General features: G+C 40.6%; 1 protein-coding gene across 1 annotated transcript in view; it reads right to left on the reverse strand.

The window, feature by feature from the left end:
- The window catches only part of SOAT1 (sterol O-acyltransferase 1), an 80,605-nt gene that overhangs the window by 33,754 nt on the left and 27,200 nt on the right, over positions 1-19,651 (reverse strand). The window contains exon 3 of the mRNA XM_059145261.1: positions 3,842-3,900. Coding sequence (XP_059001244.1) covers positions 3,842-3,900 — 59 coding nt within the window. The remainder of the gene's footprint in view (positions 1-3,841; positions 3,901-19,651) is intronic.

The following is a 19,651-nucleotide window of genomic DNA, read 5'->3' on the forward strand; positions in this document are numbered from 1 at the left end:
GCTGTTATTTATCAACCCTCTCTTGTTTTCCTAACTCAGTCCTACTCCCTGGAACTCAGATGAAGTGGCTGGAGTCATCTGGACAATGAATAGGAAGGTCACAGACTACAAAATCCAAAACACAGAGGTAGAAGGGACCATGGTCCTGGGAGGACCACTGAGTCACCCCGTAACCATTCTAGATGGTTCTAGATCATTTACATGGAAGGGCAATACACAAAGCCACAATTATTTGTGTTCATCTTATGTTAGTCTCCTATAGCACAACCTAACCTCAACATACATAATAACCGAACAATTTCTGGGCAGGAAAAATAGATTGGCCCTATCTAACCACTCACTGTTTTAGAAGAGGTTACTTGGATGAGCAATAAGCCATATAGAGAAGTCCTCATTTGCAGATATGCCATCTGAGCCTTACTCATTACAGTTTGCTCATTTAATAGTTACGCAACAGTATAAGGTACTGATGTGTCAGATAGGATCTTAAATGCCACACCAGAAGGAAATAATGAAATATGTTGCAATAAATATGTGTTTTTAAGAAATAGAAATAGGAAGTAATTTTTCATCCCCTCACGTTAGATCTAGGATTCCCTCTATAAAGTTGTATGAATTAATGAAAGTTCTACAAATATTCGTAAGTATCAAGGCACTCCTTTTTAACTCTTCTCATACTCACTTTTCTCAGAAACTGTCCTCAGTGGTTAGACCAGGGTGATACTATATGGCCCTGCCCTTCTGGCCAAAACCCAATTCTCTCTCTCTCATAAATCTGAAACTCTGAGAGGAGACTGAAAATCTGATTAACTGAAAAATTCAGAAATACATGATCTCTTACTATTAAACCCTTTCCATTTCCAAAACTTAAGTGTTCAACTTCTGGGGTTCTATGAGATACATTAATATCTTTCAAATGTTTCCTTTTATACTTAAGCCAGAAGTAGGTTTCTTTTATTTACAACCAAAGAAACTGTTTCAAATAGTTTCATTAACACAATGTTAAAACAAAGTTAATTTATCTATTAACAGTAAATTGGTTGGGATTTAATCACTTGAATCTCCCTTGGACTTTGGAGCTTTTAAGTCTTATTATTACACAATTCTAAGGACTTCAAAAGGTCATGATTAAGAATTACATGGGAGCACCTGGATGGCTCAGTGAGTTTAAAGCCTCTGCCTTCAGCTCAGGTCATGATCTCAGGGTCCTGGGATCGAGCCCCGAATAAGGGGGGGGGGGGTCTCTGCTCAGCAGGGAGCCTGCTTCCTCCTCTCTCACTGCCTGCCTCTCTGCCTACTTGTGATCTCTGTCAAATAAATAAATAAAATCCTTAAAAATAATAATTATTATAATTAATAAACACATGTTGTATAATACCACTAGCACTGGATTTTTTAAATTAAATACTTAAAACTTTTTTAATGACAGACAGCATTTGTACCTAGCCATGACCTTAACAGATTCAATCAGTTCAACGCACTAATTTCATCATCCTGTCATTTGTCTTCCCTTCAGTCTAGAGTTTCAATACCTGACAACCTTTCCACACCTTTCTTTAATACGAGCTCTTCTATCTGTGTAGCTCAACTTTCAGAAAGTCCTTTGTTGGTTGCCAGATTTTGCAAATAAGCATATAGGACACTCAGTTAAATGTGAATTTGATAAACAAATGACTTTTTTAATATAATTATATCTCAAATGTTGCATGATGACTAAAAAAATATTTATCTGAAATTCAAATTTGACTAAGTGTACTATATTTTATCTGACAATTCCAGTTCTGTGGAGCTGAAAGAGTTGCCCAGTAAAATCTACAGATTATCCATTTCTTTCACACCAGGAAACAGTGAATTAGGAGCAAAAGTTTAGATTAGTTATGCAATGACACAGACTACTGGAGCTGAACAGAACCCTGGAGATGGTTAGAGCCATGTTTTCACCTCAAAAGATTAGGGGAAGATGGTCCAACCTAGTTGAGAACTGGGTCAGAGTATGACTCCAAACTACAAATGACTAAAAAGATTTTTCATTTTCATTTGTTTTAAAAATTATTTCTAGGGGCAGCTGGGTGGCTCAGTTGGTTAAGCAACCAACTCTTGATCTCAGCTCAAGTCACACTCTTAGGGTATTAAGATCAAACCCCGCCTTGGGGTCTTCAACACAGAGCCTGCTTAAGATTCTCTCTCTCTCTCCTTTTCCCTCTGATCCTCCCTGACCCTCTTCCTCTCCAAAAAAAGAAACAATTATTTCTAAAAGCCCACAAAAGAGAAGAACAAGTACATTTCATGGCCTCCAAATAATATTCACATACCTTTCAACCTCAATGGCCCTTTCACATTAGTAAGTATCAAACCATAAAAAAACAAATGTAACCATTTAGAGATCAACTTTGTAAATCAGATAATTTAATAAAATTATGTACGTAAACCACCTAGTACACGGCCTAGCCCATAAGGGACTAGGACTGCTAAATGGAGTTCCCCTCTCCTCCCTGCCCATTTACCCTATAGAATACTAGAATATTACAATAGCTTCCTATCTTGTCTCATCTCCAAAGTCCATACATTATCTTCAACTTTGCTATCAAAATAGCATTCCTAATATATCTCCCTCAAAAACATTCCAATTAATAAACAATGGTAAGATGTTCAACTCATTAGATATCACATTACCAATTAAAACATCCCTAAGTCTATAAGCTCACCAAAAAAATTATGGTGATTAGAAGTAAAAAGGAGGAAGGAAGGACACCATTTCAAGCTGGTACTTAGCAAACTACAGAAGCAGCAGCATTTGAGCTAGAATTTGATGGATATGCAGTATTCTGACTAGTGAAACAGAAGTTACAAGTTTCAAGAAGAAAGAGCTTTATGAAGAGGGCATGAAGATAGCGGGGGGGAAAATGCTTAACAATCTAGTCCCAGTTGTCCAACTGTATTTTTCTTTCTGTCATGCTCTAACAGGAGCACAGATGCCCATCAACTGAAGTGCCATTTCCAAGAGATAGTCTAAGCTTCCTACCTCCATACTTCTGCTCAGGCCATACCCTCTCTAACAACAGGAATCCACTTTTAGATTTACTGCTGAGCCTATTCACTACAAACCATGACAGGTGGTGACAGAACCTTTCATATAGCACTTGTACAGACATTCAACTATATCACGGTTCACTAAAATCAAGTTCTGCTGGTAAAAGCCAGAAAATGAGGGACACCTGGGTGGCTCAGTTAGTCAAGCACCTTCCACGGGGGTCATGATCCTGAGGTCCTGGGATCTGCCCTACATCAGGATCCCTGCTCAGCCAGGAGTCTGCGTATCCCTCTCCATCTGCCTTACCCCCGCTCATGTTCTCTCTCACTCTCTTTCGCTCTCAAAGCAGCAGCTAAAAATCTTTAAAAAAAAAAAAAAAAAAATTTAAAATAAATAAAAGCCAGAAAATTGGGGAGGGGGGCCAGGATGGGGAGAAAAAAGCAATCAGGTTCTTACGTGTAGGACGACAGAAGTGGCAGAATAGTGTCAACTGAGAAGGAAGGTAAATTATTCTTCCCCCCCACCAAAGACTTTATTGTTTATTTGACAGAGAGAGAGATCACAAGCAGGCAGGGAGGAAGGCAGAGAGAGGAGGAAGCAGGCTCTCCAAAGAGCAGAGAGCCCGATGCAGGGCTCAATCCCAGGACCCTGAGATCATGACCTGAGCCAAAGGCAGAGGCTTTAACCCACTGAGCCACCCAGGCGCCCTGGTTAATTATTCTTTAAGCAACAGAGCATCAAACACTTACTAAACAAAATCCCTTACCCTAACTCTACATTCTTGTTTCAGAACAGGAAGCTACTACTTACCTCTGCCTCTGCTGTCAACTGTATCTTCTTTGCCATCAACTGTTTTAAGTTAATCCTACCTAAAGAAAGAAAACAAGGCAACTCTTAAGTTGATGGATATAGCTATTAACCAGCACTATTTAAATCATGAAGTTGAAAAACAAGCAGAAGGATGACTATGTAAATTATAATACAACCACAAAACATGATATAGCTCTTAAAAAATGCAGCATGGGCAGAATCAATAGAAGGAAATTTATACATAAAAATGTTAAGGACACCTGGATGGCTCAGTTGGTTAAGTGTCTGCCTTCCGCTCAGGTCATAATCCCAGGGTTCTGGGATTGAGTCCTGCATCAGGCTCCCTGCTGAGCAGGGAGAGCCTGCTTCTGCCTCTGCCTGCCACCTCCCCTGCTTGTGCTCTCTCTCTCCAACAAATAAATAAAATCTTACCCCAAAAAATGTTAAGAAGAAAAAACAAAACTAGGTACACACAGTAATCAGAACTATATTAATCATATGATGCTTTCAGATCCAATTTTGACCATGAGAAATTAGACTCTGAACGGATCTGCAACTGGGACTACAAAAAATTCACAAGCAACAGTAGAAAACTTGGATACAATGGACTTCATCAAAATTTATTCCTGCAAAGGACAACATGAGGAAAGTAAAAAGACAACCCACAGAACAAGAAAAAAATTTTTTGCAAATGTAATCAGGAACTTTATACACACACACACACACACACACACACACACACAAAGAATTCTTACAACTCAGTAATACAAAGACAAGTAATCCAGTTTAAACACAAGCTAAGTATCTGAACAGACACTACTCCCCAAAATATATCCAAATAGCCAATACTAAGATACTCCGTATCACTGGCCACTAGTAAAACACAAATCACAACCAAGACAAAACAGCACTTCATGCCCACCCAAGGTATGACTACAATCAAAAATAACAAGTGCTGGCCACTGTACACCATAAACTTATACAATGTTAATGTGTCAATTTGATTTCAATAAAACTGGGGAGAGGAAAAAAGTTGTTTGAGAAGAGTGTTATTTCAGGGACTGGATGTGACAGTTCTTTTGTGATACAATTAGATAAGTGTTTATAAACACCTGTAACAAGATAATCTACAAGAATGGTATCTACTTCGTAAGAATAAACAGAGGTTTTGTTTGTTTTTTGTTTGGGGGCACACGGAGTAAAAAAAAAAGGTGTTGGCCAGAACATGAAGAAATTAAAACCCTCCTCCACTGCTAGTGGGAATGTAAAATAATGCTCTAAAAACCAGTCTGATAAGTTCTTCCAAAGGGTTGACAGAGCTACCACCCGACCAAATCCCAGTCCTAAGTATACACACAAGGGAAATGAAACGTGTCCAGCCAAAAGCCTGAATATGAATGTTTATAGGTGCGGTATCCATAACAAACTGAAAACAACTCCAACTCCATTAACTCGATACATTAACAGAATGTTTTTGATCCATATAATGAAATATTACCCAGCAGACAGGAGAGAAACATGGGACACACTTTAATATGTATGAAACCTGAAAATAGCTAAACAAAAGTCACAAAAAAAACACAACATATTGTAAGATTCCATTTACATGAAATGCAGAAGAGATGATTCTACAGAGACAGACAGAAGGCTGGTTGTTGCCCAGGGACCAAGGGTAGAAGTGTGAGGAATGGGGAATGACTGCTAATGGGTACAGACTTGTTTTTCGCTTGTTCTTGCAGAGGGCAAGAAAATTCATTTCGTTCTGAGATGACTAGGTGATTCAGTTCATTAAGCATCTGCCTTCAGCTTAGGTCATGATCCCAGGATGGAGTCCCACATCAGGATCCCTGCTCAGTGGGAAGTCTACTATTCACCCTTACTTTTGCTCTGATAAATGAAGTATTTAAAAATAAACAAAATTCATTTTGTGGGACGCTTGGGTGGCTCAGTTGGCTAAGCAGCTGCCTTCGGCTCAGGTCATGATCCCAGCGTCCTGGGATGGAGTCCCACATCAGGCTCCTTGCTCCGCAGGGAGCCTGCTTCTCCCTCTGACTCTGCCTGCCACTCTGCCTGTGCTCGCTCTTGCTCTCTCTCTCTCTCTCTGACAAATAAATAAATAAAATCTTAAAAAAAAATTCATTTTGTACTCATTTCCTTATTCTGAAAGATTCCTTTCTGTATACTAAGTAACATTAACATAGCTTCCTAATGTTTAACTGAGGTTTACAGTCAATTATTTTTTTTTTAAAGATTTTTATTTATTTATTTGACAGAGATCACAAGTAGGCAGAGAGAGAGGAAGGGAAGCAGGCTCCCTGCCAAGCAGAGAGGCCAATGTGGGACTCGATCCCAAGACCCTGAGATCATGACCTGAGCCGATGGCAGGGTAACCCACTGAACCACCCAGGTGCCCCTAGAGTCAATTATTTTTTTTAATTTATCTATTTGACAGAGATCACAAGTAAGCAGAGAGGAAGGTGGGGGGCGAGAGCAGGCTCCCCGCTGAGAAGGGAGCCCGATATGGGGCTCAATCCCAGGACCCTGAGATCTTGACATGAACCGGAGGCAGAGGCTTTAACCCACTGAGCCGCCCAGACATCCCTAGAATCAATTATTAACTAACATGAGCATCTTTTTCATATTTTAAAGAGAAACTGATTTTCAATGTACTAAAATATTTCTAATTAGAATTTGTTGCTCTGAAAAAAAAAAAAAAAGAATTTGTTGCTCTGTAGGACTCCCATATACACTGTATATTTTGATTTATTACTGTCACAGATTTGCACACAGCTCCTAATTTTCATACAGAATCACAGTACTATTATAATTGAAGCAAGCAGCAGACTGTGTGCCCTTTCAATGTGGGAGAGATTTGCCTTCATTCATCAGTTTGTCTTCACACACAGTATCTTGCATAATTCATCCCTAAAAAAATTTTACGATACCTGGGTGGCTCAGTTGGTTAAGGGTCTGTCTACCTTTGGCTCAGGTCATGATCCTGGGGTCCTTAGGATAGAGCCCCACATCAGGCTCCTTGCTCAACAAGGAGCCCGTTTCTCCCTCTGCTTGTGATGGCACTCTAATCTTCAAAAAAAAAATGGTTTTAAGGTTTTTTTGAAAAATATCTAACTTGGGGCGCCTGGGTGGCTCAGTGGTTAAGCCGCTGCCTTCGGCTCAGGTCATGATCTCAGGGTCCTGGGATCGAGTCCCGCATCGGGCTCTCTGCTCAGCAGGGAACCTGCTTCCTCCTCTCTCTCTCTCTGCCTGCCTCTCTGCCTACTTGTGATTTCTCTCTGTCAAATAAATAAATAAAATCTTTAAAAAAAAAAAAAAAAAAAAAAAGAAAAATATCTAACTTGTATCCTTCCTACCTGGAGAAAGAAAAACAAACTGTTTAAAAAAAAAAAAACAGCTGGGAGCACCTTTGCCTTTGGCAAAACATTCACCGCATAATGCAACACTATTAAGGTAACTGAACAATTAAATAGTAATGCAAAAGCTAATGTCCATTCTATTAAACCTGGTGCCCATTAACAGTCACATACACTGCTCACTCTTCTTACTGTAATAATCTCTTACTGGAAGTATTTGTTATGCTTAGATTTTTCTGAGTTACAGTTTTACTGGAATCCATTTAAGTTTGACATACACTTATCTTGAAATGGTATATTTCATATTTTTTCAAAGCATATTTTCAAACATTATAGGATCTTTCATTTTATCTCTTTTTCAAAGCTTATTTTCAAATATTAATAGTACCTTCTTCCAGAAAAGGAATTTCATAATCTGATAGCAAATGTTACTTTATCATTTTAAGTGAAATGTAAAGTTACCTGTTATACTATGGGAACCAAGGCTATCAGCCACCATCATGTGTAGAGACCTTCCACACAAATGAATAAAACAGAACAGACTGAGAGCTGAAACACGTGAAGTAGAAAACTAAAACTTCTAGCTCCCGAAGTCTTTGAAAAAACTGTAAGGTAACTTCTTGTCATTTTAGTAATAATTTTTAAATGAGAATTTCTATTTTCTCATCTATTCTCCTTGGCAAAATCTACTTGAGTATTTTTGTTTGTGTCAACAATTGCGACTGCGTATTATACTTACAAGAGTGAAGGGCACTCAAAGTTTTAAGTAATTTTCCAGAAATATTTACTTTGTCAGTGCTAAAACGAAAACCACAGGCCCAAAATGGAGTTGCATATGGTAGGACAAGTCACCAAAACTAGGAACCTAACCTACTTAAATTTGCAACCACTTCCAGAAATGCAGTTTTAACCAATCAGGAATTTTCTGGTCAGCATCAATGAGGTAACAGCCTGTCACATGGCCCTCTCCTCTCAACTCCCCTCTACTTGGCAGAAGGGTGATGTCCAATTCATGAATCAATCAATAAAGCCAATTAGATTTCAACTTCTCCCAGTCGATTTTTTTTTTTTTAAGATTTTATTTATTTATTTGATAGAGAGAGATTTTGACAGGGAGAATTTTTCCTCACAGTTAGACTACCCTCTGAAGGCCTCACTCAGAATGATATCAAAGCTACCTAGTGGAATGAAACACCTGCCTGCCTAAATGGTAGAGCGTGTGACTCGACTGATCTTGGGTTTGTTGAGTTTTAGCTCCATGTTGGGTGTAGAGATAACTTAAAAAAAAAAAAAAAAATTAAAGTTTACCTGGGTGGCTCAGTTGCTTAGGCATCCAGCTCTTGGTTTTTTGGCTCTGGTCATGATCTCAGGGGTTGTGGGATCGAGCCCTGCATGGAGGCTCCTCGCTCAGCATGAAGTTTGCTTCAAAGATCCTCCCCCTCTGCTCCTCTCCCCATGCACCCATACCTCTTTCTCTCTCTCTAAAGATAAATAAACCTTAAAAAAGAATTTTTTTTTAGGGGCGCCTGGGTGGCTCAGTGGGTTAAAGCCTCTGCCTTCCACTCAGGTCATGATCCCAGGGTCCTGGGATCGAGTCCTGCGTCAGGCTCTCTGCTCAGCGGAGAGCCTGCTTCCTCTCTCTGTCTGCTTCTCTGCCTATTTGCAATTTGTCTGTCAAATAAATAAATATAATTTTTTTTAAGATTTTATTTACTTATTTGACAGACAAGTAGAGAGGCAGGCAGAGACAGAGAGAGGAGGAAGCAGAGCAGAGAGCCTGATGCAGGGCTTGATCCCAAGACCCTAGGACCACGACCTGAGACGAAGGCAGAGGCTTTAACCCACTGAGCCACCCAGGCGCCCCAATAAATATAATCTTTAAAACAAAAAAATTTTAAAGCAGCATTACAAAGCTATATAGTAGAAAAAGATATATTAAAAAGCCAATTCTAGGTTGCCTGGGTGGCTCCGTTTGTTAAGTGTCTGCCTTCAGCTCAAGTGAGGATACTAGGGTCCTGGGATCAAGCCCTGCATCGGAATCCCTGCTCAGTGGGAGCTCAGCGGGAGCCTGCTTCTTCCTCTGCCTCTGCCTCTCCCTTTGCTTCTGCCTCTGCCTCCTGCTCCCTCTGCTTGTGCTCCCTGTCTCTGTCAAATAAATAAATAAATAAATAAAATCTTTAAAGAAAAAAAAGCCAATCCTATTTATTTTTCTTCACCTTAAAATTAATTTCATGTAATAGTCAAAACAAAGTTACTTTCTTCCTACCTCAAAATTTAAAAATCAAATGTTATAAAAGCCAAAAGAAAGCCCTAAAAGCTAACATCCAATGATTAAAGAACACACATCCAACCCCGTAAGTCAAGTCAAGGTTTTTAAGTTTCTAAAACACTGACCCTGAAATAGTGATAAGCCAGGACTGAGAGTCATACGACTTCTGAAAGATCTGCCTAGGTCTAGTAATATCACTAACTGATAACAGATGGAGTACACCCAAGGATAAGTCCATAAAAAAACCAATTTACATTTTGTTTTCTCCTAGCCTTCTGATCTCCAACAAATCAGGCATCCAACATTTACCTTTGTGAACATTATCTAACCTTTGTAAAGTCTACAATATTTAATTGAAATACCACAAATTTATTCCCTGAAGTATCCAAAGTCTTATTTTAACAGATTTATTTATTTTAAAGAGAGAGAGTACACACACATGCACCCAAGTGAGGTGGGGGGGCATTAAGTTCTAGAAGGTAAGGCATACAACTCACACAAGACAGATTGGTAAAGCTAGATTGAGATAGACCTGAGAGATAGACAGAGAGAATCCCAGACTTCCCTCTGAGCATGGAGGCAGAATCAGGGCTCCATCTCACAACCCTGAGATCACGACCTGAGCTGAAATCAAGAGTCTGCCTCATTTTAGTCAGTTTTGATGAAGAGGTTTCTAAAAATTATTATATGCTATATACCACCTTAAAAAAAAAAAAAGACTAGGGATGCCTGGGTGACTCAGTTAAGTGTCTGCCTTCAGCTCAGATCATGATCTCAGAGTCCTAGGATGGAGCCTGTGTGCCCCCTTCCCCCCACCCCACTTCCCCACTCAGTGGGGAATCTGCTTCGCCCCCGCCCCTGCCCCTCCTCCAGCTAAGATCCATGTGCGTGCACAGAAGACTGTATATAAAATAAAAATATTTTTTTGAAGATTTTATTTATTTATTTGACAGACATATCACAAGTAGGCAGAGGCAAGCAGAGAGAGGAGATAGCAGGCTCCCCGCCAACCAGAGAGCCCGATGTAGGGCTCGATCCCAGGACCCTGGGATCAGGACCTGAGCCAAAGGCAGAGGATTTAACCCTCTGAGCCACCCAAGCGCCCCTATAAAATAAAATCTTAAAAAAAAAAAGATTTTTTACTTACTGCACTATGCTATCATAGCAATAACTCCGTATTTGACTCATTAAATGAAAACCCACTGAGTACTCAAAATAGAGTAGTACACATGTACTCCAAACCCTTCCTTGAGGATCTCAGGAGAAATGTGCAAACATAGATAATTACAACACACAGAGGACTGGGCAGTGGAGGGAGCTTTTGCAGAGTAAGTAAATATTTGAGCTGAGTCCCAGGTAATAAAGGAAAATCATAGTAACAGGTGCTAGAAAGATTGTTTCAGGCAGAGGAGAGAACATGAAGACATAAAAACCTGGGTGAAATGTCTCTCTAGATGCCACGCTTGCTTGCTTTACAAACTAAGTTTAACAGGCTTTTGCCTAAGGTAAGGTTAGCTTTTATCTACCTTTTTTTTTTTTTTAAAGATTTATTTGTTTGTCTATCAGGGTAAGAGCATATATGCATGCACAAGCAGGGGGAACAGCACCCACCTGAGCAAGAAACCAGATGCTGGAGATGCAGGACTCGATTCCAGGACCGAGATCATGACCTGAGCGGAAGGCAGAGGAGTAACCGACAGAGCCATCCAGGTGCCCCTATCTACTCATTTTCTAAGTGACCAGTCACTTGCCAGCTCAGTGCTGTCCCAGAGAGATATAATGTGAGCCACCTATGTAATTTTAAAGTTTCTAGGAGCCACATTAAGTAAAAAAGAGGGGTGCCTGGATAGCTCAATGGGTTAAGCCTCTGACTCTTGATTTCAGCAGAAATCACCACCTCAGGGTTGTGAGATCAGGCATTGCAGAGCTTCAGGCCTGCTTGATACTCTCTCTCCTTTTCCCTCTGCCCCTTCCAGCCCCCCAGCATAGGCACACTCACTCTCTCAAAGAAATAAAGGGAGGGAGGGGTCGGTAGGTAGGTACAAGTGAGTTCCTAAAATGTGGTATGTATTTTATAATTAGAGTGCTGACCTCAATGCCAACTAGCCACATTTCAAGCACTTAACTGGCTGGACCACATCGAAGTACACTACTGTCTCCCACACTGAACGGTGTAGTTCTAAAATCAGGGGTCAGCAAATGGGCCAAACAGCAAGTATTTTAGGCTTTGCAGGCCATATGGCCCACTCACTACAAACACAACAAATGAACATACAAGGCTATGGTTGCCAACTCCTGTTCTAGATGGCAAATTAATTGTAAATTTGCCCAACAAAGCTGACAGGTAAAGTACAAGGGACTTTGTACATGCTAACAGACCATGGTCAACGCTGTTGGCTGCTTCCCCAGTAAGGGCTGTGTTTCATTCCCCTTGCCAGAGACTGATTTAAGAACGGGCACAAGTGTCTCCCAGAGTGAGGGCAGCATAAAGATGACCAAGGTGAGCTAGTTTACTGAGATGAGTTTAAAGAGGGCCCTTTACATGTGTGTACATGTACATGTGTGGGCAGAATTTAAGAAAAGCAACAAAAGATGGTGTGAAATTAATTCTACAGCTAGTAAAAAGTACCGGGGAAGCTATTCCCATCCCTAGGCCTCAAAGGACAAGGAAAGGAAACAGGGAAATCCAAAGAGAACCCCTTGGAGAACTGTTAGACAGGAGTGACGGTCACCCAGCAAGGAGGAAACCAACCAAACCCACTCCCCTTACTCTCTCGGCCAGTCCTCTCCCAACCCTACCCCAGCCCATGCCCTCCACACCACCCCTTCCCCAACCACACCTTACTGGTAAGGGTCCATTCCGGTCAGCCTCCTGGGGCACAAAACAGGAGAAGAGTAGAGAGACAAAAGGAAAATAGCTGGCATAACCTGTAATCCAATTATAGCCAAAGTGGGGAATGTCTAGTTAAAACTTCATTGCTCTAAAGAGAAACATAGGGAAACAGTTTCTCTTCTATCAAAACTGTTTTTGTTTTTTATTTAGACTGTTCGCCTTACCAGTTTTCTTATTCAGCCTAGAGGTACTAACCTCAATCATTTTATCACCACCACCAATTTCCTGGACCCACCACACCACAGCAAAATCCCAGATACCACCCTCTATTTGCTTTCTCAGATTTCAAACTGTCACGTACTACAGAAGTAATTATTAGAGATAATTTTTTAAATGGACCCACTCTAAACTGATGCTGTCAAGCCTTAACCAGTCCTGCAATAAAAAAATGGAATCTTCACCTTGGCCTCTTGATGAATTTAACAATCCTCACACCTGTAGCTCCATGTATTTTCCACCTTCCCCCAAGTCCAAGTAACCAAGTAACATACCCAGCAACCTTCAGGTGATCACCTTGGATACTAACTCCTTAAATGTCTTCTTTCTTAACTTTCACTATCTCTGTTGTTCCTACCATTAGAAGGCAGAGGCCATCTCATCTTCAATCTAACTCTTCAAACCATTGCCCTGATCCTTCCACATCCTTAGAGATACTGTTCAAATTGGGGCACCTGGGTGGCTCAGTTGGTTAAACATCTGCCTTTGGCTCAGGTCATGATCCCAGGGTCCTGAGATCGAGTCCCACATCAGGCTCTGTCTTTGGGGGGACCTGCCTCTCCCTCTGCCTGCTGCTCCCCCTGCTTGCACTCCCTCCGACAGACAAATGGATAAAATCTTTAAAAAAGAAAACTAAGATTCAAAGAAATTAAACACCTAGCTCACAGTCATATGGCCACTGAGTAACTGAGCCTGAACTAATACCCATCTTCTTTTTTTTTTTTTTTTTTTTAAGATTTTATTTATTATTTATTTGACAGAGAGAGAGAAATCACAAGTAGGCAGAGAGTCAGGCAGAGAGAGAGAGAGAAGCAGGCTCCCGCTGAGCAAAGAGCCCGATGCGGGGCTCGATCCCAGGACACTGAGATCATGACCTGAGCCGAAGGCAGTGGCTTAATCCACTGAGCCACCCAGGCGCCCCTAATACCCATCTTCTAAACCCTAAGTCATGCAACAAGCAGCAGAGAAATAAATTTTTTTTAAGATTTTATTTATTTATTTGAGAGAGAGGCAGTGAGAGAGAGCATGAGCGAGGAGGTGGTCAGAGGGAGAAGCAGACTCCCCATGGAGCTGGGAGCCTGATGCGGGACTCGATCCTGGGACTCTGGGATCATGACCTGAGCCGAAAGCAGTTGTCCAACCAACTGAGCCACCCAGGCGTCTGAAATAAAACAATTTTTAAAAAAAGAAAATCAAGGCCTACTTTTAGTGACTACATTCCTAAAGACAACTAAGTTCTAAGCAGTGACTAATAACCATTTTTTCAACTTTCAGTTCTTTTAACAAACATCTTCTTTGTCTCTTTGTGGCAAGTATAGAATTAGCTAATGTGTAGGCACCGGCTTTAGCATATTTTTATTGCCTAGAGAAATTCAAATTCATTTTAATATCCTGGTTATTTTGGAGGGTAAAAAAAAAAGCTCTCATTGACTATGCCTTAGTCTTCATCCCAGCTTCACTCCGCTCTCCACAGAAAAATAATCCAAGAGAGTAAGTGAAGTAGCTTCAAGTCCACAGGATGTTATGGTTACAAGTATTCCTTAAAAGAATCAATCATGTGTCAATCTTTTCTTAAAGATTTATTATTTGAGGGGCACCTGGGTGGCTCAGTGGGTTAAGCCGCTGCCTTCGGCTCAGGTCATGATCTCAGGGTCCTGGGATCAAGTCCCGCATCGGGCTCTGCTCAGCAGGCAGCCTGCTTCCCTCTCTCTCTGCCTGCCTCTATGTCTACTGTGATCTCTCTCTGTCAAATAAATAAATAAAATCTTCAAAAAAAAAAAAGATTATTTGAGAGAGAGATTGCTTGAGAGGAAGGGGCAGAGGGAGGAAGAGAGAGAGGAATCTCAAGCAGACTCTGCACTGAGCACAGAGTCCAACAAGGGGCTCAATCCCACCACCCTGAGATAACCACCAGAGACGAAATCAAGAGTCTCAATATATAACTGAGCGAGCCACCCAGGTGCCCCAATCATTAATTAACCTTAACAGCAAAAGGGGAGATAGTATAATCCACCCACCACCTTCCACTACTCCACTGACCTCAAAAATCTGAAATTCTCAACTAATTAAATGTCTGTACTAATGGCACAGGAATAAAAACTACAAATGAGGACCAGCATATAAGTATTCATACAGAACAGGTTATAATAGATACTACTGAAAAACCTGCCAGCCATTTTAGAAAACTGAAAAATCAGATCCCTAATTCATTTATTATTCAAAATAAATTTCATACAGATTAAATATTTAAGTACAAAAAGCCCCTCCAAAAATTAAAAAATTCATGTTTTCCTTCTTCATAATCTTGGATGATTCCTAAGCATAATAAGAAATCTAAAAGCAATAAAAGAACATTTGGTAATATAAAAACTAAACATGGGGGGCACCTGGGTGGCTCAGCGGATTAAAACTTCTGCCTTCAGCTCAGGTCACCATCCCAGGGTCCTAGGATCAGCCAGCATCAGGCTCCTTGCTCAGCTGGGGGAGTCTCCTTCTCCCTTGGCCCCTCCGGCCTGCTCATGCTTACTTTCTCTCTCTCAAATGAATAAATAAAATCTTTTTTTTTTTTTTTTTTTTTTTTTTAATTTATTTGACAGAGAGAAATCCCAAGTAGATGGAGAGGCAGGCAGAGAGAGAAAGTGAAGCAGGCTCTCTGCTGAGCAGAGAGCCCGATGCGGGACTCGATCCCAGGACTCTGAGATCATGACCTGAGCCGAAGGCAGCAGCTTAATCCACTGAGCCACCCAGGCGCCCAATAAAATCTTTTAATAAATGAATGAATGAGTGAAAAATAGCAGCTACCAGGTAGTGAACAAAAATGTGCAGAATATGATAATTTTTAAAACAAAGTTAGTAATACCTTAATTTGTGAACTAAAAAAACTCTTTGATCCAGAAATTTCACTATTAAGTGTCCTACTAGCACAAGTCAGCAATGATATTGTTTCAAGAACGCTTCCTGCAGGGTGCCTGGGAGGCTCAGTCAGTTAAACATCTGTCTTTGGTTAGGTCATGATCCTGGGGTCCTAGGATGGAGTCCTGCATCAGGCTCCTTGCTCAGTGGGGGGGCTTCTCCCTCTGCCTTTCTCTTTCTCTCATGAATAAATAAATAAAATCTTAAAAAGAAAAGAAAAAAGAAAAAAAGAAAGCTTCCTACAGGACTGTGTATGATACTGAAATTCCCATCAGTGATGGATAAGTTAAATAAATTACCAAGTATCTGTGGAACAGAAATACCCACATACATACTTTTAAAAACTTACATTTAATGTATACTGAATAAAAAGACATCTAAGACTTACTAAGTTTAGAAATGCAAACTGCAGGAGAGATTCCCAAATATGATTCTACAGCAGGAAAAAGATAATGACTGCTTAAAGGAAAGAGAATTATTACTTTATAATGGTCTCTAGTGTTTGAATTTTTTCATGTATCATATATTATTTTAAATTTAAAATTTTATAAGCACATTCCAGCAATCTGTCTTTTAATGAAACCAAACAATCTTGTATTTCTAATGGAGGACTAATAGCCCCAAATTAGAGGCCCCTGGGTGGCTCAGTCATTAAGTGTCTGCCTTCAGCTCAGGTCATGATCCCAGGGTCCTGGAACTGAGTCCTGCATCAGGCTTCATGCTCGGCGGGAAGCCTGCTTCTTCTTCTCCCACTCCCCTTGCTTGTGTTCCCTCTCTCGCTGTCTCTCTGTTAAGTACATTAACTAACAGCATTAAAAAACAAAAACAACAAAAAACAACAACAAATTATTTACAATGGGGACAAAAGATTGAGATTTTAAAGGTGTATTCAGGCCAATCTACAAAAGTAAATGGACATACCAATCACAATTGGTCTATAATTTTTTTAAGCTATAAACAGGCTTCTATTCTGTAACTGAAATAATCTAGAAACACTATTCCTCAACCAGACTTATTCGGTTTTTCTTTTTATCACCATACCTGTTATCAACTGTGTAGGTGGGATGCCACATAGTGAGAGAATGAACCTGCTTATGATTAAACTTTCACAATGCCATTATCTTATTTTCAAATCAGGACATAATTTGTGATAAAAAAAAATTGCAAGATTTCATGTAGATTACACTTCTCAGCTGATGTATTATATAACGAGGAATAATTACAAAGCATTCTTAGGAGCTGGGACGGCATCAATGAGAAGGTTAAGATACCTTAATGAATCTAATGCTATTTGCTCTCCTTGGTTTTGCATGAGGTAAAAGTTAAGCATTGAGAAGCAGTCTGTCAAAGACTGAATACACAGTAAGACTTAAAGCCCCATTTTTTTTACTTCCTCCTGCCTTTCCAATTGTCTTCACATTCATGAAAACCAAGTACAAGACCATCTATACCACCTCCCCCCTGACCTCACCAATCCTCTAAAAGCAAACAAAACACCAATACTTAACAGTCTCTAGTCTTCAACTCCATGCCTTTGCAAACTCATTCCCTAATTTTGGCTGGAAGCCGTCTCCTGGTCTCTTCTTCAAAAACCAAATTCTACTTCTGTTGAGACACTTCCCTCCATTTTAGAGCAAGCCTCATCCCCAACCACATTAGTGTTCTATACCATTCAGTCACTATTAATTTCCTTAACTATTATTTATAACATGGGACTTTCTCTTTAGTATCTTATTCATCTAAACCCCCTACTAACAAACCTGGTACAATGCCTTATTTATACATCAATGGTACTTAACTGACATCTGATTAACCTGTTGGCTAGAAGGCAGTAACAGACTTTCATCTCAGATATACGTGTGGATAGGAGGGCATAATTAAATGACTGCTAAGAAAAATGTGTTGTTTTTGTTTTTTGAGAGAGAGCGAGAGAGAAAACAGGGAAGGAGCAGAGGGAGAGGAAGAGAGAGAATCTCTAGCAGACTCCACACTGAGCACAGAGCGCCACACTGGGCTTGATCCCATGACCCTGAGAACATGACCTGAGCCGAAACTGAGAGTCAGGTGCTTAACCAACTAAGCCCAGGAGGCACCCTTTGCTGACAGCAATTCCTATTCTAAGAACTTAAAATTCCAAGATTGAAACTTTTGATAAAATTATTAGAACTATTTAGATTCCAGAATGTTCCTGGTAGAACAGAGATTTTAAAATGCTAGCTTTGGGTACCTGTCTCAGACAGCAGAGCATGTGACTCTATCTTGGGATTTTGAGTTCAACCCCCATGTTGGGTGTAGAGATTACTTGAAAATAAAATCTCAGGGAGAAAAAGAAAAAGCAAGCTCTTCCCTCAAACTTTTCATCTCTACACATTTCTAGCAAGTAGACCTTAAAAACTGTCAAAATTGGGGCACCTGTGTGGCTCAGTGGGTTGGGCCTCTGTCTTCAGCTCGGATTGTGATCTCAGGGTTCTGGGATCAAGCCCCGCACTGGGCTCTGCACAGAAGGGAGGCTACTTCCCCCTCTCTTTCTGCCTACCTCTCTGCCTACTTGTGATCTCTCTCTGTCCAATAAATAAATAAATTCTTTAAGAAAAAAATTTTATTGTGATCTCTGTCAAAAAATTAAAAAAAAGGGTGCCTGGGTGGCTCAGTGGGTTAAGCCGCTGCCTTCGGCTCAGGTCATGATCTCAGGGTCCTGGGATCGAGTCCCACATCGGGTTCTCTGCTCAGCAGGGAGCCTGCTTCCCTCTCTCTCTCTCTGCCTGCCTCTCTGCCTGTCTACTTGTGATCTCTCTCTGTGAAATAAATAAATAAAATCTTTAAAAAAAAAAAAATTAAAAAAAAAAAAATCTTTAAGGCGGCACCTGGGTGGCTCAGTGGGTTAAAGCCTCTGCCTTCCGCTCAGGTCATGATCCCAGGGTCCTGGGATCAAGCCCTGCATCGGGTTCTCTGCTCAGCAGGGAGCCTGCTTCCTCCCCTCTCTCTTTGCCTATGTCTCTGGCTGCTTGTGATCTCTGTCTCTCAAATTTAAAAAAAAAAAAAAATCTTAAAAAAAAAATTTTGTCGAAGTTGACTATGTATTTTCCCCATCAGTACATTGTTATGATTTGCAGTTCTATTCCAGTTCCTGGGCCTGGCAACATATAGGGTAGGACCAGGAAAAGTATCTCATTAAAAGCAAAAGACAATTACTGACCTCATTTTCTTTCAAAATAGTCAAGTTGTACTTCATATCCCATTATTTAAAAATTAGTGTACCTTGGGCACCTGGATGGCTAAGTCCACTGAGGGACAAACTCTCGATTTTGGCTCATGGTCTCTGGGTCCTGGAACCAGCCCCACGTCCCACTCTGCCGTCGGCACTCAGAGTCTTGCTAGTGTCTCTCCCTCCACACTGCTCCTGCCACACACATACACACACACACACACACACACACACACACACAGTCTTCTCTCTCAAATAAATGAATAAATAAAGTATTTTTTTAAGATTTTACAAGCAGGAGGAGCAGCAGGCAGAGGGAGAAGCAGGCTCCCTGCTGAGCAGGGAGGCCAATGTGGAGCTTGATCCCAAAAGTCCTGGGATCATGACTTGAGCCAAAGACACTTAACCAACAGAGGCATCCAAGCATCCCTAAATAAAATCTTTTAAAAATATAAAAATAGGGGCACCTGGGTGGTTCAGTCATTAAGCACCTGTCTCAGGCCCGCATGTGGCTCCTTGCTCAAAGGAAATCAGCTTCTCCCTCCCTCTCCTACTCCCCCTACCTATGTCCCTCTGTCTCTGTCAACTAAATAAATAAAATCTTAAAAATATATATATATATCACACAATATTTTGTTTGCCCTCTTAGAATTTGAAACCTTTTCAGGATTATTTTTAGCATAATTTTTTTTTTTTTTTAAGTTAAAAAGCTGTCAAAGTCAGGGTGTCTAAGGGGCTCAGATGGTTAACCATCTGCCTTCAGCTTGGGTCATGACCCCTGGGTCCTAGAATGTAGCCCCTCTCCCTCCTCTTCTCCCTGCTTGTGCTCTCACTCAATCAAATAAATAAAATCTTTAAAGCAAATAAATTTTTAAAAAAGAGTTCACATCATCTATGATGGGAAAAAGTTCAAAGGAACTGGCACTCACATTTTGCTACTACA

This window comes from Mustela lutreola, chromosome 14, assembly GCF_030435805.1.
Source record: "Mustela lutreola isolate mMusLut2 chromosome 14, mMusLut2.pri, whole genome shotgun sequence".
Taxonomy (NCBI): Eukaryota; Metazoa; Chordata; class Mammalia; order Carnivora; family Mustelidae; genus Mustela; species Mustela lutreola.